The sequence below is a fragment of the Vitis riparia genome, chromosome 13 (assembly GCF_004353265.1).
Source record: "Vitis riparia cultivar Riparia Gloire de Montpellier isolate 1030 chromosome 13, EGFV_Vit.rip_1.0, whole genome shotgun sequence".
NCBI classification, from domain to species: Eukaryota; Viridiplantae; Streptophyta; class Magnoliopsida; order Vitales; family Vitaceae; genus Vitis; species Vitis riparia.
In genome coordinates, this window is record NC_048443.1 from 21,874,770 (window position 1) to 21,892,576 (window position 17,807).

At 34.9% G+C, this 17,807-nt stretch overlaps 1 protein-coding gene and 1 non-coding gene across 2 annotated transcripts; one reads left to right on the forward strand and one right to left on the reverse strand.

Annotated features, from left to right (window-relative positions):
• Positions 1 to 916: 916 nt before the first annotated feature.
• On the reverse strand, positions 917 to 6,553 carry LOC117928898 (U11/U12 small nuclear ribonucleoprotein 31 kDa protein). Its single transcript, XM_034848998.1, has 2 exons — positions 5,674 to 6,553; positions 917 to 2,279 (listed from the first exon to the last, which is right to left on the reverse strand). The coding sequence occupies exon 1, from the start codon at positions 6,475 to 6,477 to the stop codon at positions 5,725 to 5,727; it is 753 nt and encodes a 250-aa protein (XP_034704889.1). The 5' UTR covers positions 6,478 to 6,553; the 3' UTR covers positions 917 to 2,279; positions 5,674 to 5,724.
• Positions 6,554 to 7,526: 973 nt separating this feature from the next.
• Positions 7,527 to 7,634, forward strand: LOC117929415. The gene has a single exon (XR_004653761.1). It is a non-coding gene; the product is annotated as a small nucleolar RNA R71 (small nucleolar RNA).
• Positions 7,635 to 17,807: the final 10,173 nt, after the last annotated feature.

The following is a 17,807-nucleotide window of genomic DNA, read 5'->3' on the forward strand; positions in this document are numbered from 1 at the left end:
CAGGATCTAGAGAGTATGCACCCCTATGATCTTGGTGTTTTCAATATCTTTAACTTGGCATGTGAACTTTCTAGCCAATTTAATTTTAAAGAACACTCAAACTTAATTTTTAACAAGTTAAAGCACATTATGTGAAAATAAAGGAAAGAGTTATAAATAACATATCTATTTGTCGTAGTATTACCAAAATGCATAACTTTATCTATCCAAGCTAGTAGAAACTTCTCTTTATAGGGCATTTGCATTATTTAGTTGCTTCTGTTTACCTTTAGTTTTGTCCCCTAAATGTATTAAGATGACACTCATATGTCTCTTCAATTTTAACAAGCACTAAAACATTCCACATAGAAACAAAAAGACTCACACCTTGCCTTTGACTCAAATTATTTCTTACAATTTTAAGAATATTTTCAATATATGTCACCTACATAGAAGAAGTGAGAAGGTTGGGAGCACATTATGTAGTGTATTCCTAAAAACAAGTTCTCTATCAGGGATAAGTACTCTTGGAAGGAAGTCCTCATGCATCAAACTTCTCAAGTTTTGTAGGGCTCATGTGTAGTAATCCTTTTTTCACCCCCAAAATATATAAATGCAATAGCAAATGTCTTATGCGTTGATGTTACACCAATTATCTCAAGCAAGCACGTCTAATATCTATTTGTCTTGTAGGTACAATCCATGATCAACGCCATTAAAAAGGCTAGTAATAAATAAATGGATGTTAGGTGTGCAAACATCAAGTATCTAAGAGGACATACATACTTTTTAAGTGTCCGCTACTTAAAAACATGCAGTGTCATAACTTTCACTTATGATTTTCTTGTCTGCATGCTTAACGATTTCAGGCTATTATACGAGAGAGAGAGAGAGAGAGAGAGAGAGAGAGAGAGAGAGAGAGAGAGAATTCAAATCATTCTTAGAAACCAGAAATTCATTCATCAATTTGATGCGTGGATACATTCCTATATGAAGTTCAAATAATGGCAAGAGAACTCAAAATCATTCAAGCTTATCACAGGAAGTGTAAAGGGGAGGGGAGAATCAACAGTCGACATTGTGGAAAGAAGAAAGGGATACTTTTGAAGGGGATCAGGATAAGGAGGTTTTGGCTTTCTGCTAGAATCTTTGGACCAGTGTTGGGATTTGGGTATCGCATGGGATACAAGAACATTCCTCATTTTCTTTCAGGAGGGATTTGACCTTTTGGGTGGGCTACAATGCTTTCAGGATAACAGATTTGATTTGGGTAAGTCTGTTCAGGCCAGAAATGAGCTGTTACAAAGCCAAAAAGCCCAAAGAATTCCCCACCTTCCCCAAAGAGAAAACCAAGAAGGGTAGGGGATGTGTATCTCTAAATTGTTGCTTGGTAGGTAGGTCATTGAGGGCCACCCAGTACCAGAGTTTGTGAACATGGAATGTGGTTTCATCTCCAATACAAGTCCTTGGGCACAGTGGAAGTTGTAGCCTTGAATGACCTATATTTAGGTTTGTTCCCATCTCCCTGGGCAATGTGATGGTCTTGAAAGAGGGTGGCCTCTTCTTCAATGGAAAGCAGTTTCTTATGGACTAGTGCTTTCCAAATGATGGGGCGCCTTCACCTGGATTTCCAAAGAGAAGAATACAATGTGAGCTTGCCAGGAGTGCCAGGGCAGCCCTTGGTGAGTGATTTTTGTGTGGAAGCTTTACATCAGTGTCTGAATTGGGCTGGGATTCTGGTCAGATGGAAGGCGGCCATTTCTGTTTCCTCATTTGGAGAAGCTTAAACCGCACCAGCATCCCATACTCGATGTATGCTCATTCCCAATGCCCAGCTTACTTGGTTGCATGAACGAGGACAAGTTGCAAATCTTTTCTGCAAGTCTCTTTTTTGGAAAGGTAATATATCAATGCTTTCTCTGCCATATATGTGAACTTCCAGACTTTTGACTTTTACCCTAAATTGCCACCAACAGCCTTTCAATTCCAAAACATATTTGACGAACGATATGATGGTAATCACATGAACAACCGAAGCCTGTAGATATTCATCAACTTCAGTGTTTCAAGAAAGCCACAGTAATCAATAAATTCTATGAAATTCTCCCTCTTAAAATTACTATACAAGGATCCATTCCACTGCTATCTCATCGTTCATCCTCTGGGAATCAAACTTGAAATCTCCTGGAAATGATAGATGAAGAAGGACAGCAGTAATTGCCCCCAGTACCATAAAATTGAGCTTCCTCTTGAATCCTGCACCTGGTTGATTAATCATCCCTTACTGAGATTGTTCCAGACTGAAAAATAAAGCAAACGGTCAACCATAAGTGAAAAAAAAGGCGGATATTTATTAAGGTCATTTACAGAGAAATGTTATAAAGTAAAATCTAATTCATCTTATAGGAGCATCAAATAATGCAACACTACCGAAAGAAAGTCTCGTTGGAAGAGTTGCCAACCAGCCATTGTTAAATATAACTTTTACAGCAAAAGTTTACAAAGGCTACTGCAAACATCTGCTTTTCACACAAACAGAAGGCAAAAGGAAAAAGGTACCTACACTGACCCATCTGGACATATAGAAATTTTCCACAAAAAAAAAAAGGGTTTCCATTTTGACGGCCAGATACAGCATATCCATAGATACAAAAGTTTCCATTTTGATAGTCAGATACAGCATATATATACATATACACATACACACACACACACAAACACATATAGACATACACTGAACAAGTGAACAGAAGGAATATGGATTACTTTTGGTTGTCCTGTATCATACCTATCATACCTCATAACAAACGAAATTGTTTATAAGAAGGCTAAACTTCAGAACCATTTACCACAAGCTCTTTTTCCAAAGCCATCACTTGCTCATGGTTTCTAACAATATATAATTTTTCACACTAACAATCATGCCACAAAGAGACGCCCCTTTTCCCCATTCCTTATAAAGAAGATCTTATTTCAAGTGCTAAAGCAGCTCCTTGATCGCCTTCCACTCAACAATGCCATCATTTTACATGATCTCTCTACACCACAACCCACCCTAATTCCACTTCCCCAAATTCCACACTGCTACTTCTATCCACAACCAGCCACACGGTCACAAACACTTCCACCAAAAATAAAAAAATAAATTTAGGAAAAAAAAAAAGAAAAAAAAAAAAAGGAGAATAAGATGAAGGAGAAGGAGAAGAAAGAAAAGTGAATTTTCATACTTTCAAAAGCTTAAATCCCATATACCAACTCCCTTAGTAGAACATATACCATACCCAACAACCCAAATTATACTTTGACTTCCCTGTTTTTCACCAAATGTTGTTACCCTTCTTGACCACACCTTCCCCACCAAAAGCAATGTTAACGTATAGAAGTTGCCTATAAGATTGACAAATTTAGACCATAAAGAAAAAACATCCACCCATAAAATTTTCAACTGATGCATTTAAGGAAAGGCAAATGTTTTCACCTTCTGATCAATCTCATAGCTGATATTGAAACCTTAAACTGAGACATAAGCTATGGAAATGAATGAATCTTGTGAAACAAAATAACTGCATCAGCTCTAAAACATTTCCAATAATTGAGAAATCACTGGATCAGCTGCACAATATGTTAGATCACAGAATCCAACAGAAAATGTTATGAATAATTTGAGCATCTACAACTACCATACTTTAACGCCATATCTCCCCTTAATAATGAAACATAGATTTTTGTTTCCATAAAAGTACCAACTGAAACAATCTCAATACTATGTTTCAAGATAAAATAATGTTCCTAATCAACCAAACAAAGCCTTATGCCAACTACTTGGCTTGCTAATATTAACATCAGTACAATAATTTGCTATCATTATCCCTAGAGGACTTAAGCAAGTCCTCTAGGGATAATGATAGCAAATTATTGTACTGATGTTAATATTAGCAAGCCAAGTGGTTGGCATAAGGCTTTGTTTGGTTGAGATGGTTTAGATTTCTCCTTCAGTGCCACGTACAAGAAACAAGTGTTACCTCCCAATGATAGTTGTTAAAAACTTATGAATATATGATACAATACATTTTTTTTTATGAAAATTGATATATATCATATTCCGTATCTTATTTTAAAGTGTATCTTATGATACATGATACAATACATGATATTATGATACAAGAATGTCTACATTCAACAATTTTCTATAATTTTTTTAAAAACAATCAAATTAATTCCTTTCCTGTTAAAAGAATTAATTATATTAATTGTTTAAAATATATTAAAAGATTAAAATTACTCATAGAAAGGAGAAATAGGTAAAATAATCTCATATGAAAAGTTGCATTCTTATTGTCAAATACCATATTAAAAGCCAAGTAATTTATTTTTACAATGAATATTGAAGAATTTTCATTTGAATGCTTTGAACGTTAACAATGAAAATGATGGTGATAAGTGAATAAAAACCTTTATTTCATGAATTAGTTTTTTTTATTTCTTTTTTGGTTGAAAAGGAATAATGACGAGAACCTGAAAAGCTCTAACTTTGAAGATAACACGCACACATGTGTAAGTGCACACCCACACACACACACCCACACACACACACACCCACCCACCCACACACACACATATATATCAATTAGCAACAAAATAAATGCATATACCTAGTTAGAATTTGGAACTAAAAATCATAATTAAAATTAAAGAAGTTTATTTTTATGGATTATGTGATGAATCTATATATTAAAGTTATACTTCATTAATTTGAACTTGTCAAAATGTTAACATTCAATGTTTTCAAATGATATGATATAAATTAACTCTTTAGATCCTACTATCTTCCATAAAATTGGATATACAATACTCTATCTTGTATACTTTCACTAAATATTCAAACATATACATATTTTTCTATTTATTTTTCTCTGTATAAGAAAACTTACAATACAAGATAGGAAAAAATAGAAAAACTATACACGACACGTTTTACTAGTTAACAACCATGCCCCCAATAATAATAATGGAAATGCACAAAATGGACAGACACTTGCAGTTAAGAACTCATTATAGGTTATGACAGAACCCTACAACACACAATAATGGATACCCTGTTCCTTTGCTCTTGTAGACTAGGATTATCCTAACCCAAAACCTTATTGTTTTATCAAAAGAACCAAGAACTCAAACATGAACACAACGATTGTAAAAAGGAATTAACTTCAGACATACTCCACACTGCCAACAGAATAACACAAAACCTGCATACATGCAGAACCTTAAGGCAGAAGTAGCTCTAGACAGGGATTGTTCCTCATCCCAAGTTCTTCAATAATTACCAATGCTATACACAATCATGGGAAAATACCAACCCTGGGAACATTAGATCCTATACGCCTCTAATGGACGAGAATAGTCTAAATCATACTGCAACTTCCATATTGCAATCCCAACGAATTATGAAGTAGTAACTCTGATGTTAATGCTTATATACCATTCCACCTAGCCTCCTAGGGATTAAAGATGACATGTAAATAAAATTATGTATAAGACGATTGATATTGAAATTTGCAAGAGCAAACTGAAAATCCAAACCTAAAAATCACACATTCTAAATTTCCAGCCAACATTAATTAACACAACTGAAATTGCAAACACAGAACCAAAAACAAAAAAGCACGCCAATAAAGCAAAATTAAAAAAACGTACCTCCATTGACCCAATTCAAATCCTACATTTCAAACAAAACCCACTTCAAAATCACTCCTCCTCGTCACTCTCATCACTAAAATAACTTGCTTTTTTCTCTTTCTTCCCCTTCTTCCTCATCTCCAAACCCTCACTTCCCTTTAATAACCTCTGATCAGCACCAGTATCGACCACTGACGCCCAATTATCATCCTCAAATGCTTCCCCGCCATCCGATCCGCCGTTGTCGTGATCACCGTTCTGCCTGGCCTCACTCCCGCCCTGCCCGCGCCGTGAGCGCTTCGGCACCGGACGCTCCCTGGGACCCAACTGGTTCCTGGGGCACTCGTACGACAAATGGCCGCCCTCTCCGCACTCGTAACAGCGGCTCTTGTCCTTGTAAACCCTGCGGCGAATGAACTCAGCGGCCCGACCGTTGTCGGCGGCTATAGAGGCGGTGAGGGTGCGTTTATTGAGGACCTTGCCGTTCATCTCACGAGCGGCCGCGATGGCCTCGTCACGGGAGACGAAGAGTACGAAGGCGACGCCGCGGCTGTGGCGAGTGTGGCGATCCTTTAGGATGGTGACCTTGGCGACTTTGCCGAAGGTGGAGAAGATGGTGAAGAGGTCGGAGTTGGTAAGGGTGTAGTCGAGGTTGGAGACGTAGACCGTTGATTTAGAAGGAGCTAGACTTCCGGAGCCGCTGGATCTTTTCTGGAGTTTGGAGGAGTTAGATTTAGGGTTAGGGTTAGGAATTGAGGAAGAGGCATAGCGGTAGTACAGGGTTTCGTCTTCTTCGCTGTCGCTGTTGTTGTTCCTCCCCATCTTCGCTCTCTGGAACACCCGTGAAAAGTTGAACTGGATAGAGGATTAACCCATGAATCAATATATTCGGATGGCGTCAACTTGATCTGATTTCGGGTTGAGAAATCATGGCCATGCCCAATTCGATTTCCGGAGGTTATGAAATAAAATAATTAATTTAAATTTTATAAAATATGATTCATACATTAAAATTTGAATATCTCAAAATTATAAAATAAATCATTAGTTATTAATATAATATAAATAATTAGTCATAAACTCAAGCATCCATTCTCAAATTCAAGTATAAGAAAAATAATAAATTTATTAGTCTAATATAATTAAAAACTAAAAAAGATTTGAGTTATTTTTTATCCTTTTTACGTGTTTTATATTTTAATAAAATAATACATAATGTAATTAAAAATAAACAAATAGAGGATAATATGCATATTCAAGTTTTGACGAATTGGTCAAATGTTCAACTTATGTCAACTCTAATAATTTTAGGTTGGTATTTTTTCTCACCCAATTAAATACTTTGTTCAATGGACTAAGCTTCTTGTTTTTGTGTACCTTTGATTTGTTTGTTTGTTTTTTTTTTTTTTTTTTGGCACTTTTAACATTGGTTATACATCAACCATATCTAGGTAGCCATCTTATCCCCCTTAAAAAAAAATTAGTAGTGCTGGAGTTAATCATAGCGATAGACACTTGCACACACTTTGAAAAAAAAATTACAATTAGCATGTGTTTGCCCCCTTAATAGTATTATGTTGAGTGTAATGATGTTGTTTTCAAACTCAAGGATGAGTTACCCAAATAATGGTGGTTGAATGTCATAAAAAGGTTTGACCTACTCTCACAAAATACCAATTAGTTTTTAAGGGGTTCTACTCATAGGTTGTAGTGGTTTCCCATTCTCTTGAGTTTTCCTCAAGAAACATGAGAAAACTTAAGGCTTCCTTAAGACCTTTGTCAGGAATTCTCCCACACACATTAGTTCAAGAGTTTATATAAGTTAGGGGCCAATTATGTTGTAAAAGTATGACACAACTCTCCAAAACTTGAACTCATGATGAGGACATGAGTTCAAGAGCTCTTTGAACCTATCCCAAAATTCGAAAAAAAATTTAACTATCTTTAACTACAAAATTTGTGATTTGACATTTAAGCGTATTAGTCTTATGACTAAGGAAACTTTTATTTTGGAACTTGACTTGCATTTCTTGCCAAGTCCTAATGCTTTGAAGCCTCAAGAAGTTGAGCCATGACTTAGCTTGTTCCTTAAATGAGAACAAAAAAGGCTTAAGTAAAACATAATTCGTGCAATAGTTATGGTAATGAAAGGTCAGGCAAACTTCATCAAAATCTCAAATATAAAGACATGGGTTCTTGTACCTAAGGCCATGGAAAATAGGTAACAACTAGACTAATCCTATGGAGAAAGTTATAGATACATTTTTAGGAAAGGCAATGCATGGCAAGGAGCATGTCCTCATCGGGTGCAAATAGTCTAGTAGTCGTACTCCTAATCATCTTCACTCCTATGGTTACTACTAATTAGGGTCATAATTCGAGCCTAGTAAGTGGTATGGCTAATTAGGGCTTTTGGTCAACCATTCATACACACTTCTAAAATTGAATAGATAAATGTCAAAAAGAAATGGTGAATTATACCAATGGCATAAGCCTAAAACAAACCACTATACTCTTTCCTAAAATTAAAAATTAATATTTGCTAGGCTTAGTGAGAAAAGTCTTTGTGGACCTACATTTTCTCCATAGATGTGAATCGATACGTCATCACTTGATGGTGAGACTTGTTTTTATTGTGAAAATCTTATTTTTGAAAAGTTGAAATTACTACTTAAAAAAAAAAAACAAAAAAACAAAATAAGAAATAAAATCATGTGTGACTCCTTATTTGGAAAAAAAAAAAAAAACAAGTTTTGTGAACCATGAATGGATTTAAGGAATCAAGTTACTCATAAAAAAGGTTCGGGATATGCCATAGCACACTTTTAGTCCCATAAACCTATGGTTTCTAGTATACATGTTAAGGAGATTTTGACATTCAATTAATTAACCAATGGATATGGTTTTGGGGATTACTTACATTATGAATACAACAACATGCCAAGGTGGATCAAATAAAGAAATAAAATGATGAGGTACACATGTGACTTTGAAAGATCGACTTGCATAGGTAAGAATATGGATGACAACTTAAGTAACTACATTTATTTCTAGGATTAAATTAGGGTTAAATGTTCTTTGAATTTAACCAAAAGATCTCTAAAGATGACGGTCCTTTCTTATTAAAATTGTTTTTACCAAATTACCACAAAAAGAATTTGAAATGCCTCAAACTCATTAACTCCTAAAACCTGCTCATTCTTTCAATCAAAATCAACCTATCTTTGAATATAAAATCAATCCAGATTAAAGGTTACAATCAATCTAGCACCAATCAAGTTTCATATTTGAATGCAATTCACATCCTATTGAAATTCAAGAAAAATTTGGTTTTCTTTCTTGCTACCAAGAAATTATGGTTGTTTATCCTTTCACTAGTGTAAGAAAACTTTGGTTTTTGATCCCTTCATTACTTCAAGAAAATATTGATTTGTGATCCCTTCACTATTATAAAAAACTTTGGTTTGCTCCTCTTTACCATCAGAAAAAATCTACTTCTCTTCTCCTTCATTGAAAATTTTTGTTTGTCCTTCTAACTGCTAAAAATTCTAGTTCATCCATTTTTCCTCCTTTTTTTTTGCTCTTCCTTCCCTTTTTAAAATTCTCCTTCCTATCATTGGCCACCTCTCTTCAGAAAAATGCCCCTATCCCTTAAGATTTTGCTCTCCCCTCACCTTTCTTCAAATGAGTGGCACACATCTCCCACCTCTTATTGTCATGTAGTGTAGTACAGTGCCCAAAAACCATCAAATGAATGTCACACAAGCCCAAGTAATAAACCCAAAGCCCAAAACTGGTACAAAACAATAGCTTAGGACCCCAAGTGTAGAGACTGCAATTATAGTACTTAGTAATAGTCCGAGTCCTAGTTTTTTCATGAGATTTAAGCTTAACAAGCATATATTTTTAATCAAAAGCTTAGAGTGCAACGTGTCAAAAAGTGGATAAAGCAAGGTTAGGCTTCTTTAATGTGTTAATAGTGGGAATATTGATCAACTAAACATGAATGAGGTGACAAAAATGAAGGTTCTTATAACGACCCGCTCCTAACCATGTAGATATTGTCTGCTTTGAACCTAAAGAGGCTCTCACAACTTTAAAACGCGTTTACAAGGTTAAAAGAAGTCCATACTTATATAGCGCTGAGAACTTTCCCCCTATGGTCTTAATATTGGACTATGATGGTTTATATGTTAATCTCAACAAACATAATGCCTCTTATAGTCATGAATAAATATAACCATATCGACATGGATCGTAAACCCAGTAGTGTAGTAAGAAATCAATGCCAACATGTGATCATCATCTATATGCATTGTTTCTCATTAGTCCTTATTACAATTTACCAGCAAAATGAAATTATAATTACAATTTCTCAACAATATGAAATTGCTTGACTTTAACAAGTCATATGTCACCAACAATGCACCACAAGATCTCAAAAGTGGTTTTTGTGACATCCAATAGTATATAATTGTAATTCTTAAGGTTCAATATCTTAAGATACCATGTTATATGTAATTCAATTACGATATGCTATAATATAATATTTAATAATGATGATCATAATAAAAAGATTTTAATTTTGCAAGTCGCATAATAATAATGATCAATGTTTACACAAAACAATAATTGAAATAAGAGAAATCACAAAAGCTCCCACTAAACCAAAAAATCAAAAGACTCAATGATACCCATATTCACAACATGTTCCTTGAATGTTATGGGCTTTAAAGTTTTGGTTAGCAGATTAGCTAGCATGAACTCTGTTCTTATGTGCTCAATCACAATATCTCATTTCTTCATTAAGTCCTTGACTATAAGGTACTTGATTTCCATATGCTTAGAACCCGTATTGATCTTATTGTTCTTAGAGTAGAACACAACTGCATTATTGTCACAATAAATCACAATGGGTCAAAAAATGGAATCAACAACTTGCAACTCTGAAATCATATTTCTTATCCAAACAACTTGAGATGATGTACCATAACAAGCTACAAACTCAACATACATGGTCGAGGATGCAATTAGGCTCTATTTGACACTTTTCCATGAAATGGCTCCACCAGCTAACATAAAAATGTATCCTGAAGTAGATTTGCAATCGTCAAAACAACCGCCAAAATCAAAATCTGAGTATCCAACTATCTCAAGATTATCCACCCTCCTATACACAAGCATAAAATCCTTTGTTCTTTGTAGATATCTCATGACTTTCTTTGCAGCAACCCAATGATCATGTGCAGGGTTTGATAATTATCTACCAAGAACATTAACAATGAAGGAAATATCAGGTCTCGTACATACTTGTGCATACATCAGGCTACCAATGGCACTAGCATAAGGAATAGTCTTCATGACATCCTTTTCCAAATCATTCTTTGGACACTGTTCATTATTGAGATTATCTCCCTTCACAACAGGTACATCACTAGCTTTGCACGTCTGCATATTGAATCTTTTAAGCACGTGAGTGATGTAAGCTCTCTAAGATAGTCCAAGGAGGTTTCGAGATCTATCACTATAAATCTCAATACCTAGCACAAAATATGCTTCTTCGAGATTCTTCATGTTAAAATTAGCAGAAAAAATACGCTTGGTATCATTCAAGAGATTCACATCGCTACTAGCAAGTAGAATGTCATCGATATAGAGAACCATGAAAATGTACTTGCTCCCATTGACTTTCATGTAAATGCACTGATCAAACTTGTTCTCTATAAAACCAAAAAAGGTCATAATTTTGTCAAATTTCAAGTACCACTGACGAGAAGCTTGCTTGAGACCATAAATTGACCTTTTCAATCTGCATACCATGTTATCTTTCCCATTTGCCTTAAATCCTTCAGGTTGTGACATGTAGACCTCCTCACTCAAATCACCATTGAGAAAAACTGTCTTGACATCCATCTGATAAAACTCTAAGTCAAAATGAGCTACCAACGTCATAATTAGCCTAAAGGAATCTTTGGTAGAGACTGGTGAGAAACTCTCTGTGAAATCAATGCCCTCTCGCTGTGTATACCCCTTAGCAACCAACTGAGCCTTGTATCTTTCAACATTTCCTTTGTTCTCTTTTGGTATTGAATACCCATTTGCATCCAATGGGTTTATATCATTTGGGAAGATCAACAAGTTCCCAAACATCATTTTTTGACATAGATTGCATCTCATCTCTCATGGCAATCAACCATTCATTTGCCTTATCACTACTAAGAGCTTCGCGATAAGTAGTAGGGTCCACTTTTTCTCCAATGTCATACTCTCCCTCTCCGAGGTAAACATAATAATCATTAGAAAGGGCAGGCCTTCTAGTTCTTTGCGATCTCCTCATTTCCACAAAAGGAATCTCATCTACAATAGGGTTTATTTCGACAATGGGGAAATTGACAGTAGCAACTCCTTGCTGAATCCCATAATCAAAAGCTCCAACATCAAGGTTGACATCTGAGACTGGCAAAGGTAAGGAAATAACATCCATGGGTTCCACTCTTTCATTGGATTGGGAGGGTATACTATCGGCAACATCCAACTCTAAAAATTTTGCCATTTGAGACTCAACAACTCTAGTGCCATGAGTCGAATAATAAAACTTGTTTCCTTTTGAGTGACTAGGATACCCAATAAAGTAGCACCTAGTAGTTCTCGAATCTATCTTCTTTAAAGAAGGATCATAGATTTTCACCTTAGATGGACATCCTCATACTTTAAAATGATTCAAACTGGGTTTTCTGCTTGTCCATAATTCAAATGGTGTTTTAGGCACAGACTTACTAGGAACACGGTTCAGAATGTAGGTTGTTGTTTTAATGGCTTCACCCCATGAGTATTCTGGTAAATTTGATCTACTCATCATGCTCCTCTTCATTTCCATAAGAGTGCGGTTCTGTCTTTCTGCCACGCCATTCTGTTAAGGACTACCAGGCATAGTATACCGAGTAACAATACCATTATCTTGTAAGTGTCTTGCAAAAAGTCCCTTTTGTTGTCCAGCATCACCATACTTCCCATAATACTCACCACCTTGATCAGATCTTAGAATCTTGATGAATTTCTCCAGTTGTTTCTCAACTTCAGTTCAGAAAACTTTGAACATTTCAAGAGTATCTGTCTTTTCTTTGATCAAATATACATAGCCATATCGAGAGAAATCATCAATGAATGTAATAAAGTACTTGTTGCCACACAAGGTAGTGGAGTAATGCCCACTAATGTCTGTATGAACAATCTCCAACAAATTTTGACTACGAGTTGCACCATTTTTCTTAGTCTTTGTCAATTTTTCTTTCACATAATCAACACAAATTTCTAAGTCATCAGCATTAAGGCGAGAAAGAATCCCATAACTAATTAAGCGTTATATTCGTTCTTTAGAAATGCGCCCCAAACGTTTATGCCATAGCAATGAAGATCTTTCCTTAGTCAAGGGTCTTTTAGTAACACCGTTTTCAACATTGTAAGAACAAGCAGATAACACCGTTTTCTCTTTTCAGCTTTTCTTCCTTAGCCACAGACTTAGTGATCAGGTCATTCACACCCCAAGACTAATTCAGGGTGCTGAAAGAAGATGGTAGAGTATTGAGGGCTTGATGAACAATAGACTTATCGAGAATGGAAATGTCTAGTGCTTTCAATATAGTCTGAAGATGCACCATTTTTAAGATATACTCACAAACCCCTTTCATATCATTATACCTCATATTCATCAATTCATCCATACCAACTTCGGCATTGTCAGATGCCTGGTATCTATTTCCCACAGCAACAAGAAATTCCTTAGCATTGTTGCTCTCAGGTATTCCTCCAAGGAGATGCTCAGCAATGGACCTCTTGATTGAAATGAGACTCAAACGGTTCGATCTTTCCCATTTCGCATAATGAGTTCTCATAGCTTCAATGCTTTCATTAGTAGGTTTAGGAGGTTCATCTTCACGTAGAGCCATGTCCAAGTCCATCATCCCTAAAACAAACTCTATGTCTGATCTCCATCTTTTATAGTTCGACCCACTTAGAATTTCAATTGTAGCATTATTGTTGTTCACAACAAAGGAAACTGATTGACAAAAATTTGCAACTAGATCAATTATGGGCAATAGGTTAAATGCTTAAATAAGCATAAGCAATACAATACAAGAATCAATTGTATTATCATAAACTCCCCTTTGGGCAAAGTCCACAATAAACAACTATTCTCTAAACATGAAGATCAACAATAATTCATTAAAATTTATTTCCTTTGGGCAAACAAATTTATCAAATTATTTATCTCATTCAATATCCTCATGTTGTTAAATTAATTTGCACAATAACCTCCTTTGGGCAGATGATTGTACAAATTAATCTAAAATTTTCCCCATCAACAAAATAGGAACTCATAAACTTGCAAATTTTGATGGTTAAATCACTTTGGTAAAATAACCTCAATAATTCACATGCAACGTTCCAAAATTGGGTAAATTAAAAAACAATATTGCCCAACAACAATAGTGCATATTAGCGATATATATGCATATGATCAAACAAGATGAAGTACGTCACAAAATGTACTTTCAATGATCAATGATCAATTATAGTTGCAAGAATTTGAACAACAATTATTTTTTTTATTACACTTTAAACTAATTAAACCAAGTAGAAGAGTATGTTTGAAAAAGTTTCAATCTAGAGAGAGTGAGTACTACACTCCTATTCCATATATATTAGCATAATTTCTGGTAAATTCTCAACAAAAAATTATACCAAAGAATTGTAAGCTAATTAAAACATGTAAATAAGTAATAATTATTTAATAAATATTTTTGACCCCCCAAAAATAAAATTATATATCCAAAAAAATAAATGACAAAAAAACAAGCGCGTAGGAAAAAACGAGGCTCAAAACGGACACTGGATGAGGTTATACACGTCTCACATACTTGACTCGCAAGTGGGGAACACGCGGCACATGTGGCATGTGTGGCATGTGCTGGAGGTCATCTTCAACCTCCAGTAGCAGGTCAAAAAATCTGCAATTCGGGTCAAATGACCCGGTTGTTACCAAGATTACAAAAAATTAAAAAAAAAAAAAAAGGTTTTTCGATCGAGATCTTGAGGGGTTTTAAACTTTATGTTGTTTCTAACAATTCTAAGTCATTTAATCATTAAAAAAAATAAAATAAAATAACTTAAAGATCTTCGTAATTGATTAACAAAATTTGGTTTTTATAGCCAAGATTGAAAAGTTCTATTTTAACACCTATTTCGACCTCATTTTACATGTATTTTTACCTTAACAATATAAGAAATCTCTCTACAACAATTAATTAAACAAAAAAACTTCTCAATCTTGCTCAATTTAAAAAAAAATATAAAACGAATTTTCTAGGGTTCATACCCATATTTTTGAATTTTCAATCTTCACCAAATTGAGCCAAAAAAAACCGAAATTGATGCTACATATCAACTATAATATATGTAAACAACAAAATCCAAGAGTTTAATTTGAATAAAACACAATAATTTGAACAAATAAATTTTTTCTTGAATCTTTAAACAAGAAAAATTCTGAAAATTTAAAAACTTAATTACTCCTAATTTAAACAACGAAATTGCATATATGATATATCAATTTGAAGTTTGTGACAAAAGGAACAAAAGGCCTAAAGTTTCAGAATTAAAAAAAAAAAAAAAAAAAAAAAAAAAAAAAAACCATACACAATCATGGATCACATATTTGGATCCGAAAATAAAATAAAATAAAAAACTAAAAATTTTATTTTCGATTTCCAATTATAGATCCTAAATCATGTAAATCTGGCTTTGATACCACATGTAGAATATTTACATAATCACATAAAGTAATCATACATGATTAAAGGATACTAACAATAGAAAATCACTATAAAGAACATACATGTTTGAGTCATCACAAAAAAAAAGGTGATTGATTGTTACAACCAAGTCTTCCTCTCTATGATCTTGATGACAACTATGGTGGCTCTACGAGAAAATAGAAAAGACCATTTTTATCAAGATTAGAGAGGGGACTTAGCATAACTCAATATTGGGTTCTCATTGGGCCCTCCCATAATGGGCTTCAATGAGACTCATAGCCTACACTTGCCACTCAACTGAACTTCTACTCAAAAAATGCAAAACCCAATCCAAAATGTGATCACTAGTTAATAGGGCTCATTATATAATAAACTATTCATTAACCCGTTTTTGCAAATACAAATTATTCAATTAATGTTAGCCCATATAAAAAATTTCCAACATACAATACTATACAAAAAGACTCATGAAAATGAATGCTACAAATATGGCAAGAAATGGATTGGTCACGTACTTGTCGTCAAGGTTAAAACTATTGAGATATATTGGCAATATATCCTTGATGTTTTAGATATAAGTCCATCCTAACATGAAATCTAGGAAGATATTTCGAAAGACCCATATTTCGGGGTATTTCTTGCATCTATTGGGATATTTTCCCCATTTTTTGGTCAATTAAAGCATGGTCAAAGAGTTTTTTTAGCTAGATAACAAAATGGAGAGCAGGTGTGGGACTCAAACCTAGGTGTTCTAATTGCAATAAATAAATAAATATATATATAAATAAATAAAAATAGCATTATTGTGGACCCCGCATTTCGTCTCAATGCGTTTCCCACTCGATGGCGAGCTCGCTTTTTATTTGAAAAAATTGATTTTTATTTGATTAGGAAAATGACTTGGAGTCGCCACTTATTTTTGTTTTATTTTTAAAAGGGTAAACAAAATAAGAAAGAAAAACCCTAAGTGTGACTCCTTATTTTGGAAAAGGCGGTCTGTGAAAAACCGAATCGGGTTCGGGGGTCAGGTTACTTATTGGGAAGGTACGGTAAAGACCGTAGCACCCCTCTAAGTCCCTAAAGACGGGTCTCTACTAATAAAATGAAGTTGACGTGGCAATGATAAGGAAATCAATGAATACTCGAATCAATCATGTACATATGAGTATCAGAATATGCATAGAGAATAACCAAAGTGAAAGTGGATGCATACCCGATCAGCAAACGGCAACGCGCTATCACAAAAGGGGTTAGTGCATAGTAATGAACATAAAGCATGTCACTCATATCACCAAATAGGAAGAAACACCAATAGCACGCATGTCGACATTTCATTCGAATTCATTTTTATTTTGAAGAAAATTTATTTGATGTCGGGCCCCCACCAAAGCCCGTTTATTTTGTATGAATTCAATTCCATAAATTCCATCACTTGGAATTACGGAATTTAATTCTTACTTATTTTAAAAACATTTTAAAAATCAAAGAAAATTCGAAAATGGTTCGCCAAAAAGAAAATAGCGACCAAATTTTATTGAAAATGGGATTTTGAATCCTAAAAACTCTAAGGATGAAAGCTTTGGAAACTTGAAGTTATTTAAAAAACCGGAATTTAGGAAATTATTTACAAAATGAAGTTTGGGAAAATCTTTTTCAAAACCAAAAAGGATTGGAGAAAAGGGAAGATGACACGTGGCCCTTGGGTTACATGCATGAGGTGGCCATGCAAAACAGGTCCTGCTTGTAGGTCCAGTGCACACAGTAAACCAGCAGAGGAAGGACGCCATTTGTGGAGTAAAAATTTAGGAAACCACCATACCAGAAGTGAGGAGAGACTGACAAGTCCTGTTACTGGAGGGTATCCAATTGTAGTTTCCCTTGTTGTGGATTTCCTCATGTCTGGAATTGTAAGAGGCAGGGAAAATCCTCATTTTCCAACGAATAATTCCTCTGAGTCACTGATCTGGCAAAAATAATCAGGTCCTCCTTTGGCAGCGGGGTGAAGAGAACTGGTCTGATGAAAACTGTTGACTAACGCCACTATGAAACCTTTGTTCCTCAAGCGCATCTGCTCCCTCATTCAGCAGAGTTTGTTTGTTCATACCTGAGAAACCTGCAGTTCTGATGGACCCAAACTCAGGTTGTTCGGCTTGCTAACCATGATTGGTGTCGTGTTCATATGAAAGGACCATGACCACAGATGGAGCGTTTGATCCGTTGGAAGGCACTTCAGGGGGATTCACTGTTGGGATTGGATACACGTCATAAGCCATACTGACAGAATCACTCGGATGAGGAGTCATCACTGCTAGAACTAGAGCCATAGGATCTAAGTGA

Coding starts and splice junctions, on each gene's coding strand:
- LOC117928898 (XM_034848998.1), bottom strand. CDS start 6,477: ATGGGGAGGAACAACAACAGCGACAGCGAAGAAGACGAAACCCTGTAC.